Consider the following 19546-nt stretch of genomic DNA (forward strand, 5'->3'; position numbering starts at 1 on the left):
GGACACCCTGAACAGGTTGCCAGCCAATCGCAGGGCACACGGGGACAGACAACTCACTCGCTCATTCACACCTAGGGACAATTTGGACCGACCACTTCACCTGAAATGCATGTTTTTGGAATGTGGGAGGAAACCGGAGTGCCCGGACAAAACCCACGCAAGCACGGGGAGAACATACAAACTCCGCACAGGAAGTCTGGAGCTGGATTTGAACCCACGCAGGAGGTTCCCAAGACATGAACTGTGCCGCACATGCGCTAACCACTGCGCCGCCGTGCTGCCCTATTACAAATGTTCACATTTTAAACAATGTTTTGCATATGACAAACACGGTCAAATCATGGGACACGGTAACACCACCTTACGTTTTCACTTTTCACTGTGTAGTAATTAATTTTCGGCCCCTCTTTATAGCATTTTACCCAGTATATAACATCAACAACAAATTATTTTGCATGGCCAAAAACTTGTTAAATCCAAATCCTGTAATATGTTTGCGTATGCAGAGTAACGTCTTTAAAATGCCTGCTACTGGTCGAGGTCACAAATGAAATTCTTACTTTAGGTATTTAAATTGGATTTTATGTTTATTTTGGTTTCTCATGTCACTTGTTTAAAAATCAGATTTTCATATTAAATCCAGATATCTGCAATGTCAACCCCACCTTGAAATAAATAATCAATCAAACCAGACTGACAGAATTGATAAATGGGTAGGACAACAAAGACGACACCAATGTCACTCATGTTTGTCTTTCTGGACAGTTTCTCTGCCATCCCCTTTAGATTCTCTCACTGTGGTAAAAACAGATGGAGACACATCAAAAGTGTCAGAATTGATGCTTAAATCTTCCGTCTCCGTGGAATTGGATGCACATGCCTGAGCCTCATCTCATTTCCTCCTGTTAGCCACGAACCACTGCCGACATCCCCAAAATAGACCTGCAGCGATATGCGGAAATTAGGATTTTACGCGACAAGGCTGATCTTTGGTCATTTGTGCTATTTTCAACAAGTTAATTGAAAATTCTGTTACTGGTTGTAGTAATAATTCAAAAATATTACAGTATTCCCACAATTTTTGCGGTTAACTCATAGCGTAACCACTTAAATTTGGTGAATTTCTATATTTATATATTATATATATATATATATATATATATATATATATATATATATATATATATATATATATAGATATATACACAGTGGAACCTTGGTTTTCGAGCTCCTCTCAGTTCGAACAAATCTGTTCTCGACCAAAAATTTCGAGAAATTCTTGCTTCGCTGTTCGGTCAAAAAATCGGAGTTCGAACGCCGGTACGCTAGGGTGCCATGCTGAGCGGCGTACGGGTGTAGATGGTGTAGATTGCCCCCACTCCAGGTGACCAACTCTTATCACGTGCGCACTTGCTTCTTTTCGCTTTCACTTTTAATATCGGTGAACGGAGTGTTTTAGCCCCTAATTATGCCTCCGAAGAAGGTCGGTGCAAGCAGGACAGGTGAAAATAGAAAAGTTGTTCGTACAACTATTGCCTTTAAGAAAGACATAATATCTAAATATGAAAGAGGTGTGCGAGTTTCCCATCTTGCTATACATACAGCATGGCTTCTGCTTCTACCACAAAGGTAAGAAATCCTATTCATAATTATTTTCTTTATTTAGCATAATCTTTCGTACGGAAGATTACGATAACGCGAACGTACGATTAGCCTGGGTTAGCTTTGTTTACGTAAAACATTCAGGGTGTTGGAACGGAGCCCCCTTCCCAATAAAGCGCTAGCCACTTTTTGTGGAAACCCGGGTGCTAAATGAGGTGTAAACGACCTGATTTTTTTTATTTTTACACGTTCATGTTAGCGTAATCTTTCATACGGAAGATTACGTTAAGGGGAACATACGATTAGCCTGGGTTAGCTTCATGTTTACGTTCATGGTAAACATTAAGGGTGTTGGAACGGATTAAAACGATTTACATTACTTTAAATGGGAAAAACGATTTCGGTGATTGAACAAATCGGTTTTTGAACAGGGTTCTGGAACGGATTATGGTCGAGAACCGAGGTTCCACTGTGTGTGTGTATATATATATATATATATATATATATATATATATATATATAAATATATATATATAATCACTGTAACGGATTCCTAAATCTCCTCAAAACCAACATCTATTTGCTAAATGATGTCACTCCTGCTCGCCACCATGACCGGATTATTCGCAAATCGGCACGCTTGTATTTGTTTGTAACCAGTCATTTTTGCAATTAATTTGGATTGCTCCAATCAGTGTCCAGAGAACAGAAAGCACGTCTCTGATTGGTTTGAGTCTACTGGTACGAGACACCCGTACGCAAAAATCTGCTGAACTGATGAACAGAAAAAAAGCTGCAATGCAACAAGAAAGATAGAGTCATACGGCGATACGGCGAGGGAACACCGTATAGTCATCTGTGTAATCCAGGAATTGCCTTGAATGTAAATCAAACAGTTTTCACATGTTCCCTTGCTTTTTCCGCCTTGCCGAGCAGCTTAGTTTAATTAGCATCAAGGAGTCAAGGCCTATGCAATATCTATGAGTGCTGACATTTCAGGCAAGGCAGAGAAACCCTTCAGACGACCCCTTGGGCCTTCGTTCCCTCGTCCTTCGAGGCCTCTCAGGGGATATCAGATGCTATTACTCACTATCTAGTAGCAAGTGTGTGCCTCGTCGTCCTTAGCCTCTGAGACACAGGGATGTTTTCAGATAGGTTCCACCTCTCTTTGCTACTTTTGTGTAGGAAACGTGTCAAAATGATTCATGGTCACCGGCATTGTCTCTGATGCCCGTGGCTCAGTTTTTCGACTTTGATCATTCTGCGATTCTGAATTCTTGTTCATTTTTTTCCCGACATACCAATGTAATGTTTCAGTATGTGAACTCGACATCTCAGGCTGTTTACAAAAAAAAAGACTTCAGGTCTTGTAGCCTCAGGGTAAACGGATCCCAGGTGGCAAGCCAAAGCCTGGCTGGGTTCAGACATACATTTTCTTTGGTGTCTCTTAAGTCAATGGTACTATATGTAAGGTTTTTTTCATCTGGATCGAATCATCCTGTGGGTTTTAAACTTTTCTGCTTGGGTAGGAAGTAGAATGATTCTGGGCCTGAGGGAAAGGGTTTTGAATAAGGGGAATAATGAAAATTGTCTTTGGTAGTTATGTGTTTTGGTCCTGAATGGTTTGCATAATAGTTGCTGGTTTGGTAAAAGATCTGCTCTAAAGCCAAGGAAGGGGATTCAAATGTGTTAGAATAGTTGGTTATGATAGGGTTTTTCAACTAGTGTGCTTGGGCACAATAGCTTTTTTTCCCTTTTATATTTACTGGCAACCAGTTTAGGGTGTCCTATCTATCTATCTATCTATACATATAGTAGTCGTTCGTTGGGGTTGTCCATCGATTCGATGATGACCATCTTCTTTTATTTGTGAGTCTGCTGATGTTTGAACATCCGATCCTGGATTGTGGTCGGAGACTCAGGCAAAAGAGGATACCTGCGCAATGACGGTTTTTAAAGTGGCGTAAGGGGTGCGCTTTCCCCAACGCCACTATCTTGATTGTAAAGAAGATGGTTCCAGTGGCAAGGGAGACCCTAGACGACCGGCATCTTTCTACAACTGCAGGCGGCTAACGGGATCCAGGTCTGTAGGAAACCGCCTCAAAGCGTGCCGCCACCAGCTTTTGGGAAAATATAGTAGTAGTTATATGCTCATGAGGTAGTATAAAAATATATTAACTAACTTTCAGAGCTGCCAATCATTGAAAATGATACTTTGAAATGTATAATTTTGTTTAAAAATCATTTTCCCTGTAGCATTACAATTTTAGATCGGAATTGGTTCTTACACAATGTTATCACCTCAAATTATACCTTCAAACAACAAAGTAACTGGATTGTACACATTTGGTCTGTTAGTCCGTCCGTCCGTCCGTCTGTTCGTCTCTCTAAACATACACTACTTTATAAATCGTGATTTGCGTGTGTTTTTGAATGTCACTTATATACTCTAATACGGCTGAACTAGAAATAGAAAATAGAAAATGAAAACCTCTGTTTTCATTTAGTCTGCCTTTGTAGGTTCTCCAACGCCATCAGAAAGCCAAATTGGATACTGCGGTCCCAGACTACCGACCACTCCGAGCAACCCATCCAATCTTCTATCGGCCTGGTAACACCAGGCCATTTTGTTAGTTAGTAACAGAGTCAAATCCAAAATTACATCAAAATTATTTACCAGAATGAATAACCTGTATTACCTCCTGAGCCACGGTGACCACTAAATAAAAACGTTCACATCTATGTAGGCAAGATCCTAATATAAGCTTTAAAAAAAGAACAGAAAATGGATGGTGTGCATTGAGACTTTTTTTAAATGAAAAAGTATGCCTCGGCTCATTAATGGTTGAGAAACACTGGGTTAGGGCTTTGATAAAAGCAGTTCAGTGTCTGTTAGTTCAGGTGTACGGTTCAAGGAATGCTGTTCAAAGTCTTTTATAGCAAAATATACGTGTCATCAAATCTGTATTGGCTTGACAGTTACTTAAATCCTACTAAGGCGAGCTAAGCTCCCTTTTGTTCAACTGTCCTACATTCTTTTAAATGTTCATGCCTCACCAAGTTACGGCCATTATACGCAAGGATTGTTTGGTAGACTTTGCAAGTAGTCTTTTTATTGTCCGTATCGAGGTTAAAACTCCAAAACTTTAGAAGTCTTGGTACATGTACTTCATGTTGACATCACCATTTCTGTATGTTTGATATAGCGGTGGAGACAGAGAAGCTATAGCGCATGAGCGACTCATAGTAGTGATTACAGTATATTCATGAAGAGATGTCAGAACCCAAACAGACAGTGGACCGAAACGTGTAACATTTTATCACCAAGCTTTATTTTACGGAAGTGGGGCAGTCATGCGTGGGAACCCAAATGCCAGGGATCTTTTTGCTGGGCAGTAGAAGTGGGGCAGAGAAGTCAGGCGCGGGAAAACAGGAAGCAGGTGGCAGACAAGTAGGATACCAGACAGAACAGGACAGACGGGATCGATACCAGATACCGGCTACACGAGCAGGATACCGGACAGGACAGGACTGACGGGATCGATACCGGATACAGGGTGCATGAGCAAGATACCGGACAGGACGCGACAGACGGGATCGACACCGGATGCAGGATGCACCAGCAAGATACCAGACAGAACGGGACAGACTAAATCGATATCAAATACTGGATACACGAGCAGGATACCGGACAGAGTCAAAATGATTGCCTGTCAAGTGTAGAGGTTCGTCGACGGACTGACAAGGAGTGAACGAGAGCACTGAGTTTAAATAGGAGGAGAGCCAATCAGGAAACGAGCAGCAGCTGTGGCCAAACGAGCGGGCACAGGTGAAGGCTACGGGTAATCGTGACGAGAGATTCGACTCTGTTGAATAAATGTGTCTGGCGACAATGGTCAACAATGGAATTCATTGTCGACTATTTCTATTATCGATTTCTTCTAACAACGTCAACTAATCGTTGCAGCCATACTTTCATGGATGCCTCTACCCGGCAACTCGAAGCCTAACCTGCTTTTGTGTTTAGTATCCTTCCCTTCAAATCAATACAACTCAACTGACCTGATGCAGCTTGCTGAGCTGTGTACATGCAGGAGATGAGAGGAATGTCACCCCGACCTCTCCCGCTGTGAAAACTAGCAGAATCTCATGATGTGCAATGCAGGCCTGTGACAGATGATGTGGGCTAAAGCTGCATCCCGCTTGGGATCCATGGCAACAGTGTGCAACCGGAGGTCAGGGACCAATCAGATGAGAGAATGACACTGTTATGTTAGTTGGCAGTGGGCCGTTACTCACATCTTCAATGGAGGATGGCAGCCAAAACTGGATGTTTACTGTCCTTCGAGGCACTTCACCTCCTGGAAACTCAATGTCTCCTTTATGGTTTTGTTCGTCCACTGATATTCTGTGTCAGTCTCAAGGTGGGCTTCCATCGTTGAATTCTAAATCTCAGAGGGATTGATTTTTTTTTGTTATTATTATAACAATGCAACATATTTATTTGTGTATAACACGCATTAGTTTAGAATGTTCATCCCTAAGTATTTGTATTATTAAAAATCAGTTCACAATATTGTTTCACTTTCAATAGGCTCGAACTAATCATTATAAGTAACAAAATCATTTGTTGACAGTGTGAACTTTGAACACAATACCAGCATCAAATTTACAATATATCTACAGTTAGGCCCAAAAATATTTGAACAGACGCACAATTTTGACAAGTTGGGCTCTACATGCAACTTAATTGGACTTGAAATTAAATATCTCTACCAGAATTGAACTGCAGACAGTAATGTTTATTTAAAGTTGTTGGATAAAGTCAAGTCTGAACTGTCCATTTTTGGACTGATGAATTCTTGCACCGAGTAATTTACCCTCTGTATTTAAATTCATTAAGTCTTCTCTTTATTGTAGACTTAGAGATTGATAAACCCACTTCCTGCAGTTTTTTTTACTTAAGTAGATGTTATAAATTGATTTTTCTTTACCAAGGAAATCATCAGGGATCATCAGCTTTTTTCCTTGGATGTCCAGGCCTTTTGAATTGCCAACCTCACCAGTGCATTCCTTTTTTTAGCCTGTGCCAAATTGTTGATTTGGCTCCTCTAATCATTTCACATCTCTCTTATAGATTTCCTCTTGTTTTAGTCTCAGGATCTTCTGGTTCACCTCTAGTGAGAGCTCATTTGAACACATGATGTGTGGTCACAACAATAGCTTCTAAATGCAAAAGCACACAATTACGATCAACTCCAGATCTTTTAACTGCTTTATTGGTGACAGGTTAACAAGGGAGAAGCGTTCTGAGTCAAAAGTAAACGAAAAGTAAATACTGATCAATCATTGCACATATAAAGTAATATACTACCATTTAATGCACAACCACAATTTGGTTTCATTTTTAGTTAAAAAACATGTACGTAATACACAAATAAATACTATGAATAATTTCTACCATTAATCCTTCATTTAAATGTATTCCTCGGAATATAACCAAAAATAATAATAAAGAAATGTGTTACGTTTTAAGACTAGCTTTCAAGTTTTTTTTTCTGATCTATCAAAGAATGCTAAATCTTTTAGTGCTTTCCCTGTACTGAAGTGTTTGAGCCCTCTAATGAACTTCTCACGTCAGCCGCCTGAGCCGTGTGCCTTATCAAAAAAAAGAAAGAAAGACGATTGTGCATAATTTATGTAGCACGGCCTCGCTGGAAAGCCTGCTAAAGCAGATCCACTAAATTAGAAATGGTCAGGGCCGGGCGACCAAAACTCAAAAAGAGAAGCCACCAAAGCCCAATTTGGAAAACAAACGAGCGGCGACGCCTAGATCCCCTCCTCGGCCGACGCTAAATTGGAGCTGGTGTTCTGCTGAAACGTCCTACCCTAACAAGACGTTCTACCTTAGGCTGATTTGAAAGCATTTTTTTTTCTCTTTATAATGAAGTTAAACCAGCAGCACTGAAACCCTGAGTTATTGCAAACAGGACCGTTACTGATGATATAAAACGAGGTTTGGTATAAATACATAAACCGCGTGATTAACCAACAAACACCATGCAAAAAAGCTCCCACAGAAAAACACACAGGTTTGAAAGCTACATCAGAAAAAGGTATTTTGTAACAGTGAAACAGTCAAATAAGATAGATAGATAGATAGATACTTTATTCATCCCCTAAGGGAAATTCACATTTCCAGCAGCATCCCTGAGCTGAGAACAGTACAATAATAAAGCCAAAAGAATACAATATACAAATACCCAGTGTGACGTGCAAATGCCCACTGTAGCGTGTTATATAGAGTAACTAAATAGTGCTACACAGAATACATATTGCAGTAAGATTCGGTAATATCCAATGTAGGTGGTGTGGTTTAATGTGGGCCTTTACTCTGCCGGGTGGAGTTAAAGAGCCTCATGGCATGAGGAAGAAAAGATCTCTTCAGTCTGTCCGTAGTACAAGACAGTGACAGCAGTCTGTCGCTGAAACTGCTCTTCTGTCTGGAGATAATGCTGTGTAGTGGTAAGACTATCCATCCATTATCTGAACAGCTTATCCTGAGTAGGGTCGCGGGTGTGCTGGAGTCCATCCTAGCTATCTTTGGTCAGTGGGCAGCATACTAATAACGTCCGTTAGAGGGACATACTGTGGGCGCGAAGTCTGAGGTGACTCGTACATGAGGGTTGGACCATGGTTCACCTCAGCTTTGTGTACCATGAACTGGTTGCCAGACAGTCGCAGGGCACACAGAGGCAGACAACTCACTCGCTCATTCACACCTAGGAACAATTTGGACCAGCCAATTAACCTGACATGCATGTTTTTGGAATGTGGGAGGAACCCATGCAAGCACGGCGAGAACATGCAAACTCCACAGAGGAGGTTCGAGCTCATGACCTCAGAACTGCGCCACACACGCGCTAACCACTGCGCCACCGTGCTGCAAATAAGACTAAATAAAAACAGAAAGTATTGAATGTTTTCAACTGAATCTACCATCGCTTTCAAAGACACATATGATACTGTAAGTACAGGGTTCATATACCTTTTTTATAGCAAAATTCAAGAACATTTTAAGGAATTGCAAAGCTGATTTTCCAATTCCCCTTGTACCATTAAAAGAATAAAACAAAAGTGATTTAATTCACTTAGTTTGTGGTCGATGAGACTTAAATGTGGTAACAAAAAACAGAAGTGTGATGAAGTCAAAAAATTAAACCAGAAGTTATTATTCTCTATTTGGGGATAAAAATGACACTGAGTTTCTGTGCACCATTTCAATAGTGTTTGCTGCTGTCTCTGTTTGGTCTATGTCAAATTGTCTTGTGTTTTCTTACTAACGGCACTCAATGATGTTAAACTGTAGAGTCAATTTTTATTATGTTTAACCTATATGTGAACTAAAAGGCATGTCAGCGTCATTTCTAATCAGCCTTGTTTTATTTTTCGAGATTTAACGCATCATCTATCGAGTCAGATTTCCAAGAAACATGGCAAAATTATCAAGCATTTACAGTATAGTATGTCACATTTCTGCAGGGATTTCATTATAACATTGAAAAGAAAAACACTGGATAAACATCATTTAGACACAAAAATAAGTCTGTCAAAAAAGGCCATGGCTTACTGGAAAGATATCCTCTGGTCTGATGAGACAAATATTAATTTATCTGGCTCAGATTGTGTGAAGCATGTGCGGCGGCAAATAGGAAAGTATTATAAACATGTTTGTGTCGTGCCTAAAGCCAAGCATGGTGTTGGGAACATCATGGTCTGGGACTGCATGAATGCAACTGGAATTGGGGAATAGCATGTCTTAAGGGTAACACAAACTCAAGTGTGTACTGTGAAATACTGGAGCAGAGAATGATCCCCTCCCTCCAGGAACTGGATCAGTTTTTTTGAGAGCAAACATACATTTACACTGCTCTATAAGTTACACACAGACTACCTTTGATTTTGTCAAAGCTGTTTCACAAAGTTCAAGGGGGCCAAACAGTTTCACAAGCCACTGTATAAGCACATAAGCCAAAAATTCCAAAAATAATCAAAATTTAAAAACACTACTTAGAAATTCAAGAGTTTTCAATGATTTCAAGCACAGTAATGAACCCTCTAGGTAGGACGAAAACTTCCTGTGAATTTGCTATCGGTGTATTGGTAGGCTGGCTCGCTGGGTAGGAAGGAATTTCAGAACAGCGGTAAGCGCCATATTGTTGCCCCCTGGTCTCGTTTGTTGATCGCCCAGTAAGACCAACAAAACAATTAGGGCACATATCGCCGATGGTTATATTCCTATTATACGGTACGGGTGCGCAATGTAGGGACACAATAACATTGAGAGTGATCATTATTGTTTTATAGCCTGCTGTATAATAGTCAATTGCCTTCAGCAAGGCACTTATTACCGAGCAAGAATTTTATGAGCACGGTGAGCTTGCGTTCCCACATTGCCGAGACGGCTTCGGATCCCAGGATAAATCACTGTCACAACCCAATCAGAATGCATATTCAATTGTTGAATCTTAAAAAACTTAAGTAACAATAGAATTGACACACACATGACAACATCAAGGCAACGCAAGTAGTGGCGGCCATACTGGTTGGGTGTCAACCGTTATCTTCACCTCATTGTTATTGTAATTGAATTTTGGAAATAACAATATGATGAAGTAATTATTGAATGAACTGTCTTAATTGTCATACAATAGTACAACAAAATTGGAGGGCTTCTTGTTTTAGTACAAGAAGCAATGTATCAAGCGGCCGGCTAGCTACACGCTAACATTGAGTTGTGCTAGGTCTCCGTAATGATTAAAATACAGCAGTCGGTATTTCACGGCGTCATTCGTTTCATGGCTAATGGATCTGGCAATGGTGAGATACCGGCTCAACTCTGTAGTTGCGATAGATGCTACCGGTAACCTTTGCGACGCCGCGTCTGTCACTTTCCAGAGCCGATCACAATCCACAGAGCACCCTGTGGTCTCGACAATTCGTCGGTAATGTTATATTGATGTCGGTATATTGATTTAAAAGCTCCTGCCAGTTGTAGTGGTGTAAGGCCAATGAATGCATGGATGGAGTCCAAACACAAACTTTTCTTGCTTTTTTTTGTGCAGTAAACGGGCGAACCAAGATGTCCGCTGTTACATGGGATCCATTTTAATAAGAAATAAATGAGGAATAATCACAAAAAAAATACCTTACACATTAGTATTTCATTTGAACATCCCATCAAATTGGTGTAGACTCTTGATAACATCAAACAGAGTCTGTGGGCACCTTCCAGTATGGCTGACTGTCCACTTATGCGCGTGATGTCACATGAAAGCAGTGAAATGCATCCTAAGATAGACACCTTCATGCCAATTATTTTCCACGTTCGTGCCATTTAACAGACTCAAATCCAGTCTGAGGTTTCCCCCTAAAAAAACACCCAAAAGCAATGTGTGTGGCGAGCCTGTAGGGGACAGATAGCGAGCGAGTGGGGGAGGAGAGCTTTTTTGTTGCACACAGTCCAAATTGGAAATTATTTATCTGTCTTTTTTCCTTCAGCCAAAGACATCAGACAAGACTTTAAATGTCAGCCACTCTATTTTCAAATTGAAATTTATTTTGGGGCAAGGACTTCAATTCCCATGGCACGCTCACGTCAACACACACACAATGCAAAATATCACAACGTAAAATCACAAGCCCAGTTTAATGTCAAGTTGAAGACTTTATCACAAAAGTTCTAATTTCTGCTGTTTTTTTTTTCAACTAACACATAATTATTTCTATGCAATAGTCATATCACCTACTCCAGTTTTTCAGTTTTTGAGATCAAAATCTTGTTTAGATTGTTCTTTACGATGGTCGTCATACCACCTAACTCCTAACGATCTCTGAATTTTGGGATCCCCTTTCAAGGTTTCCTTATTTTCCTCATGTTGAGGTTTTTGAGTTTTTCCTTGCCCTCATGTAGGTTTTAGATCAGGGGATAGTGTAATTATAATCTGTGGTCTGTGCAGCTCTTTGAGACTCCATGTGAGTAAGGGCTATACAAATAAACATGACTTGACTTGACTATAACGAACTTCCAATTTTTGAGATCACAATCTTGTTTAAGTCCTTAATGATCATGTATCACATTGTCCACCACTATCAATCTTTAAAATTTTGAGATCACAATCTACTTTCAATACCTTAAGATATTTTATCGTTACATCGCCCACCCTAACGAGGGTCTATTGATTGTGGGTAAGATGTTTTAAGTCGGTCTTCTGTTTTCTCGATTAATCAGGGATCGGCTTCCGTACATAAACGTGCGACTGTGTAGAGTAAATCATGCAAGGCTAGTTCTACCCAACCGTGTCGCAACACCCGTGTCGCAACACCTGTCATTGGGAGTAATTGCGCGACTAACCCCCAATTCCAAACCCTAACACCAATCTCCAAACAGGGAGGCAACGGGTATAAATGTCATAAGTATTAGGTATGAGTCGGAAGAGGCGCAAATCAGCGACCCCCCAGTCTTGGTCCGGGCGCCCAACCCCAAGGCCACCGAGCTGGTCTAGCATTTTAAGTCCTTAAGAATCTTATTTCATCATATCACCCATCCTTTACAATCTTTTAATTTATTGAGATCACAACCTTGTTTAAGTCCATTATGATCTTATATCGTTATATTGCCTTCTCCTTAAGATCTTTCAGTTTTTGTGATCACGATCTTGGTTAATTTCTTGACTATATTAGACCACCTCTCACGATCTTGTATTTCTTTGTACCTTGTACAATCTTGTTTAAGTCCTTTACGATCTTCAATTGTCATATCACCCACAATGTTGGTAAAGTCATTACCGATCTTATCTTAGAATATCGTCCACTCTTAAGTTGAATTATACATTTTTTGGGGATATCTGCAATCTTTAGATTATTTTGATAGCAACACTTGTTTATTGAGACTTGGCAGTGTTTTTTGAATAAACAAAAAAAGAGGGAAAAATGTATCCTCAAAAACAAAAGGGATGAATAAAAATTGTCCTTCAAAACAAAACAGATTGATAAAAATGGTCCCCATGAAATCAAATAATAAGACATTTCTTTACAAATGCAGGTTATACAGTATATAAACACAAATGTTGTAAAATAACTCTGGTCAAATAAAAAGATAAATAATCCTTTTTTTCCCCTGCCTCAGCACAGAAAAACAAATCACTCCATTTTTTCCCTTTTTTTTCCCTTCTTGACAATAACGGGCAGTGAAAGCTTCCTTAAGGACCTGTGCTGGTCCAAAGCTTTTCTTTCTTTTCTTTTTTTTTCGTCAAGGCAAAAAAAAACATGACGTACAGGCTATGGTTTTTTTAGCTACTAAACAAAAATGGCAACCCGATTCTGCTTTCTCGCCATGCTCCCCTCTGCCGGGGCCCAATACTGTTTGCGTTTTCTTCCACAGTTGGCCGATTTTGACGTGTGATAGGGCTGGGCGGATCAACATAAATATCAATATTATCGATATTACATAACAGGGCTGCACGATTTGGGGAAAAAAACTCCGCAACTCATATTTTTGCCTGAGTCATGACTGACAGGCACATTTTTCGCACCTTTCTCTATCTGGCCTGCTACGGCAACCTGCCTGCCAGACAGGCCCAAATATATACGGCCATTCCGACCAGAAGCTCAAAATTATCGAAGCAAACAGGTGCTGCGTGGTCTGAAGTTTTTTCAACTACATAAAAGGACAATTCCAGGTGAAATTTGTGTAGTAAAGTGCTCTGCTGCTGTGGCAACGCCACATATTTACATGAACACGTGCAAACAACTCACTTTGCAGAGAGCAACAAGCTGGAACCAGATATATAGATATGTTACTATTCCTGAACAAAAACCCATAAATCTGTTGTCACTATGGCAAAAGAGACGGTAAGAGAGAATTTTTTTTTTTTTCAAAATATTGCGCAGAGGAATATATTTTAGTTTACTTATACACTATTTGTATTTGTGTTACTATGCTGCTTTTTGGATTTGACTCTCTTGACTTTTTGATAAAATAAAATAAAAATGAATCATTTTAGTGGCTAAATTATGTGTGCTGTGTTTATAGTAATAATAAACTAACTCAAAAGGGAAAGGTGGTCAATTATTCCTTAAATTTCCAAGCATACTGTATCAGATCAGTATTGTTCGATACTGGCATACTTGGATCAGATCGATACCAAAATTCACAGTATTGACCACCCCTGGCGCTTGACACCTAACATCGCCCCTTCACCAACTTATCCTAACTTTTGTTTCCCCGCGATCGATTTTTCCTTCTATCTATTGCCAGTAAGATTTTTTTTTTTTCTGTGCCAGCCTTCATTTTTTTCTTCAATATCTCACCCGACTCACCTCTTGTGTTCCGGGACACTAAAAGCACAATTTTGTGATTGATGAGCCATTAACTTGGCCTTGGCCTTGGCCGCAGAGAGCCTTGACGCGTGGAAAAAAAATCTTAAAGGGGCAGCGTATGACAGTGATAAATTTGCTTGGAATAGTTGTTGAGTTCAATGTCAGAGAACAGATTCCCTTTAATAAAGTAAGAAATAATTGGACGGTGCCCGGCCCTGTCTAAGTTTCTCGTCTTATTATTTTTTGCAGCTTTTCAAGACTAAAGTCTTGGAGTTGGGTGCAAAGTTGCTGCCAGCTTTCAACACGCCCACGGGAATCCCGCGGGGGGTCATCAACTTGGGGAGGTGAGTACCAGCATCGAGTCGCGAAAAGTAAATATTGAATTGTCTCCTTTGTGAAAAATTGTATACAACGAGATTAGACATGGCAACCCAGGGTAAAACGTGTAGAAAATGCTTTGAAGGGAAACAAAAAAAAACTATCAGGATAAAAGGGCAATAATTACAACATAGTGCTTAGAAAACTGTTCTAAGTCATAACAATAATTCAATGCAAAAGATTAATGGACTGTAACAATAGTGTAATAAAAAGAATCAAGTCATATTTATTTATAAACCCCTTTATCACAAAAAGTCTCAAAGGGCTCTAAAGAGCAGAACAACAACAAAAAACTAGTAAAATATAACATCAGCTAAATAAAATATTTTTAGGAACAGAAATATGTTACGCAAAATATGGAAAATGTAAACGTGTCACTTGGTTTACGTAGAAGCCAAATGCCAAATATGATTATATAAATGATAATAACATTGTAATGTAAAGTTCATACTCAGGTAAAATACTAAATTGGAGCTAGCTAGCTTGCTAAAATAGTAAAAAAGATAAAATGTTAGCCCATGCAAAAAATATAAGAAGCTAGGTAGGTAGCTTGCTAAATAGCTAAAAATATGCAAAGATTGCTAGCTACAAAGCTATTAAAGTAGCCAGAAATGGTCTGCATTTATATAGCGGTTTTCAAGTCAATGAAGATCTCTCAAAGCGCTTTACAATGTGCTTCACACTTTTTCCCTTTTACACACTAACTAACCGATAGCAGCGTCAGCCATGCAAGGCAACTGCATGCTATCAGGGGCATTAGAGATTCAGTGTCTTGCCCAAGGACACTTTGACATGTAACACGGAGGAGCCGGTAATCAAACCTGCGACCTCTTGATCACAATACGAGGGCTTTACCTCCTGAGCTAATGCCGCTCCTTAAAAAACCTGCACATTTTTTACCAATCCGCTTTATGAAACCCAATTACTGGATTGAAGTTTTTTTAGCCATAGAAGGCACTAAATATTACACACGATCCCTTTAAAGACTAACACTGCTCCAAATGTTATACTTTAAGCGCTCACCTCCACGACACGAAGGTTGAATGTGTGCAAAAGAGGCTAACATTTAGCAGCTGTGAATCACAAAGTACAGTATATATTTTCACGGTTTCGTGCAATAGTATACATTTGTACATGTTCATTTAAAAAAAGAAATATGTAAAACTGTTTAAAAAAACAGGGTTCGTAAATTTCAAATTTTCCAGATTCTCTATTCCCACTAAAATAAAACATGATGGAAATACCGATTGGTTGTCAACATTGCATAACACTGCGTATATTCTGACACAATATGGGCTTGAAAAGAACTTTAATTATGATTAGAATTAAAAAATAATAATTTTAGTTATATTTATAAAAGAGTGATGCAAAGGATTTTTATTAATTTTGTAATGTTAATCTTCAATTAGTTGACATGTTATTTGATATATTAATTGTTCCAGGGAAAGCAATATAAAATATTGATGGATAGAACCATATAAGTTTGGAAATCCTTATTATCAAAACAGGGATTAAAATGATTTGAAGCAATTTTATCCTTTTAATAGCAGATTAATCGAAAGATTAACTGAGGATTTTTTTGCTGCATGACAAGCAAAATTGATGGCTAGAACTAGCTTTTAAGTCCTTAACAAAGGCAGAAATTTATAGCAAAATATGCTGACAAATGTAATGAAAGTGATCTTTTTGAAGATTTATTAAAAGAAAAATTTTTGTTGTGTGCGCCAAGGTATGATTAACTCACTCCAGTCTATAATTTTTTGTGACGTTTATAGGCGTCAATAGCACTGGATGTGTTAATATTGCAGAGCACTGCATATTTTCTCACAAATTATGGGCCAAACAAGTACTTAAACTATAACTCCAATGTTTTAGCCCTGCAGGACCCATGAGTCAAAGTTTCCTAAAGAAGAAACAGGGTTATTGGGTTCTCCAGGGTTAATTATTCTATTTGAGAAAACAGGGACTGAAGGAATTATTATCAATTTTAAGATTTTAATATTCATTTAATCGTCAGATTGATGGATTAATTAACTGTGGCTGGGCAAACCTTACGTCAGGTTTACACATAAAACGAAGAGAGTTTGTAAATAATCAACACCGAAATAGGGATTGAAACGTTTTTAATCAATTTTATGATTTTAATCTTTGATTAATTGACAGATTAATTAATTAATTATTCTCTGCAGGGCAAGTATAACTGATAGATAGGATCATACAGTTGTTTGCAAATATTAAAAAAAATGCGACCAAAAAGTGATGTTTTTCAAAGTGCATTAATAGAAAAGTGTTTTTGGTGCGTGGCAGTTAATGTAGCAGAGTGCTACAAAGTGGCGTGTTGATGCCATTTCGATTAGGCGCTAAGCCATGTGCGTAAACAAAAAATGGCCTGACTAATATTTGCACGCCTTAGAGAGCGCCGACCGGGTCGGCTTGTTCATCTGTTCTGAGGCATTAACGGCATCCCGCATTAATGGCGTCCCGGCTAAGTGGCCAGTAAACAGACGGCCTCCGCGGCATAGCAGACTTTTAAACACTGTGTCTGTTTGACGGGTATTTTCTCTTTGCGCGGCAGGCCGGACATCTGCCGGGAAATAAAAAAGTCGTGGCTGCTTAGGGTTTTTGTGCCTTACGTTCTGTTGCAGTGGCAGCAGTTGGAGCTGGGGCTGGGCCTCGGCCGGGAGCAGCATCCTGGCCGAGTTCGGGACCCTGCACCTGGAATTCGTCCACCTCAGTGAGCTCTCCGGCGACCCTATCTACACTGACAAGGTACAGGTTTTTAACTATATCATTCAAATACGCTACATTCTGAATAGAAATCCTAAAACAAAAGTGGGAAAACCTTTTGACTGGACCTCTTTTAAGCTACGTGCATCCATCCACCCATTATCTGCACCGCTTGTCCTCAGTAGGGTCGTGAGGGTGCTGGAGCCCATCTCAGCTATCTTGGGGCAGTGGGCAGGGGACACCCTGAACTAGTTATCAGCCAGGTGCGGGGCACACAGGGACAGACAACTCACTCGATCCTTCACACCTAGAGATAATTTGGACCGGCCAATTAACCTGACACGCACGGGGAGAACATGCAAACTACACACAATTAGGCTGGTAGCTGGATTTGATGCCGTCACCTCAAAACAGTGTCGTGGAGGCGCTAACTGTTCGGCCGCTTTGCCGCCTACTAAGTGCATCGCCGCTGATAATTGCCATCGCAATGTTGTCCCTGCACTGTTTATTTTTCATTTTCTTTTAATGAAAGGCTTGAACGGATTCCCAAACATCTTGTTTTTTTTTTTTTCAATTAGGCACAGAACGTGTAATGTTTCTTCCCACAGTTATGCAAATATGTTGAAAAAATGTTCATGCTTGGCTTGTATCCTGTGCAGAGCTGTGACATCATTAAAGGAACACAACACTTTCAAAATGGCAAATCCCATTAACACAATATGTGGAGCAACCTCCAAAAAAGGCAGCAATTGTAGCGAACAGGGATTGCATACCGCTTTGTGTTTTTTCCTGCTTGTGTTGCTGCTGGTCTAATTTTGTTCGGCTATCTCCTAGTCACCGTCAGGGCTGCTAAAGGGCTTTCCTGTTTTGATTGCTCCCTGTTGGCGCTCATTGGCTGCTCATTGTCCGGCTAGCCTGGTGTTAGTGCTGGTTTTACCCTGTCCCTTGTTTTATCACTGTAGCTCTTGCAGCTTTTTGTTGTTGGTTCCTAGTTAGCCTGGCTGCTAACCCCATGTATTTAGATCTTCTAGCATCGCGTTTTTTCCCTGAGGCTGCCGCTGCCTCACGTTGATCAATCCTGATTAGCCCCCCGTTGGTGGCTCTCCTTGTGTTTTTTTTTGCCAGTTAGCCCCTTTTTGGCTGTTCGCCCTTTGTTATACCATTACTGCATCCACCTTTGACACAATGCCTAGGAATTCACCACAAAAACTTAAAACACTTTTGACTAATTAATATGTAAAACAATTTGGTGACCGGCTTGCTAAGGTGCTGGTGTTCCTCAGATGATGCAAAAGCTAAGGATGACAAAGACGTCTTGCTGTCTTCAAAATTGATTATCTCAAAAAATAATTGGATTATACCGATGTACCATGTATTATTTCCTCACATTTTGCATGTTTAACAATTTGAAAATACTGTACTCTTAAATCAACTTGAAACAAATGGAAAAGGATACAAAAAAATAAAAGTTTTAGTGCGGAAGCCTCACTAGTTTTAGAGACCAATCATGCGGCTAAGAAAGGATAGTGTACTAGTAACAGTGGCGGTTTTAGGCACAGGCGAGGCAGGCAGCCGCCCGGAGGGGAATTTTTTTCCGTGACAAATGGGGGGCAGCATGACAACTTAAAAATACTTGTATATAATGATAATAATAATTAATAATAATAATAATGCATGTGTGCCGCGGAGCAGTTTTGTTTTATCCACCAATGTATGACTTTGTCTGGTTTCAAAAGGGCTCCCCTTTATTGCAGCTTTGACAACCCTGGTTGCTGCAAAGGTGTGCAGAGAGATGGACATACTGTATGAGACGAGGAAAAGCGTGGGGGAGGGGCGCAAGTGGGACAGATCACCTCTGACTGGGTCTCTGTCACTTAGAGGTAGTCTCGCCCAGGGAGTAATTTAGTGGTGAACCGCCAATGACTTGTAATATTCAATGTAGTTTGAATGAAAGCATCTATACGCTAACTGTGGGCATTGCAGCAAAAGGGCAAAACTATTCTTCTTTTTTAACATTTTTATTATTTTCATTCCGGGGGGGGGGACAGATTCAAAAGGTTAATGGAGCTGTATCTAGCCTGCGGGCCATAGTTTGCTTCTACTCTTTTGATGGACGTTACCTCTGCGAAGATCCTACAAAGTCTAGAACAGGGGTGGCGAACAAGTTTGACACAAAGAGCCGAAATGTTTAACTGTGAGAGTCAAAGAGCCACACCACACTGACCTGCCATGACTGACAGACAAACACAAACACACACAATTAAAGACGTATTATTTCCAACAACACACTCCTCTCCTTGCAATACAAGTAATGTTCTTGTGTTGATTTCAAGGAAAGTGTCCACCCTCAATACACACCCAAAAAAATAAACATGAATTAAGGCAAGGAGCCACAGTATATAGAAAATAAGATGAGCCAAAGAGCCACATTCTTATTGGCCAAGAGCCAGATGCGACT

At 39.9% G+C, this 19546-nt stretch overlaps 1 protein-coding gene across 2 annotated transcripts in view; it reads left to right on the plus strand.

Moving 5' to 3' along the window:
- LOC148372346 (mannosyl-oligosaccharide 1,2-alpha-mannosidase IA) overlaps positions 1-19546 on the plus strand; it is a 207291-nt gene that overhangs the window by 167271 nt on the left and 20474 nt on the right. The window contains exons 5-6 of one of the 2 annotated variants that reach the window (XM_088327035.1): positions 14233-14326; positions 17003-17130. In XM_088327035.1, the coding sequence (XP_088183161.1) occupies positions 14233-14326; positions 17003-17130 (222 nt within the window). Of the gene's footprint in view, positions 1-14232; positions 14328-17002; positions 17131-19546 lie in introns of both variants that reach the window. The other variant, XM_088327036.1, reaches the window with a different exon arrangement.

The sequence above is a fragment of the Urocampus carinirostris genome, chromosome 2, assembly GCF_059441175.1.
Source record: "Urocampus carinirostris isolate Australia breed hairy pipefish chromosome 2, RoL_Ucar_1.0, whole genome shotgun sequence".
NCBI classification, from domain to species: Eukaryota; Metazoa; Chordata; class Actinopteri; order Syngnathiformes; family Syngnathidae; genus Urocampus; species Urocampus carinirostris.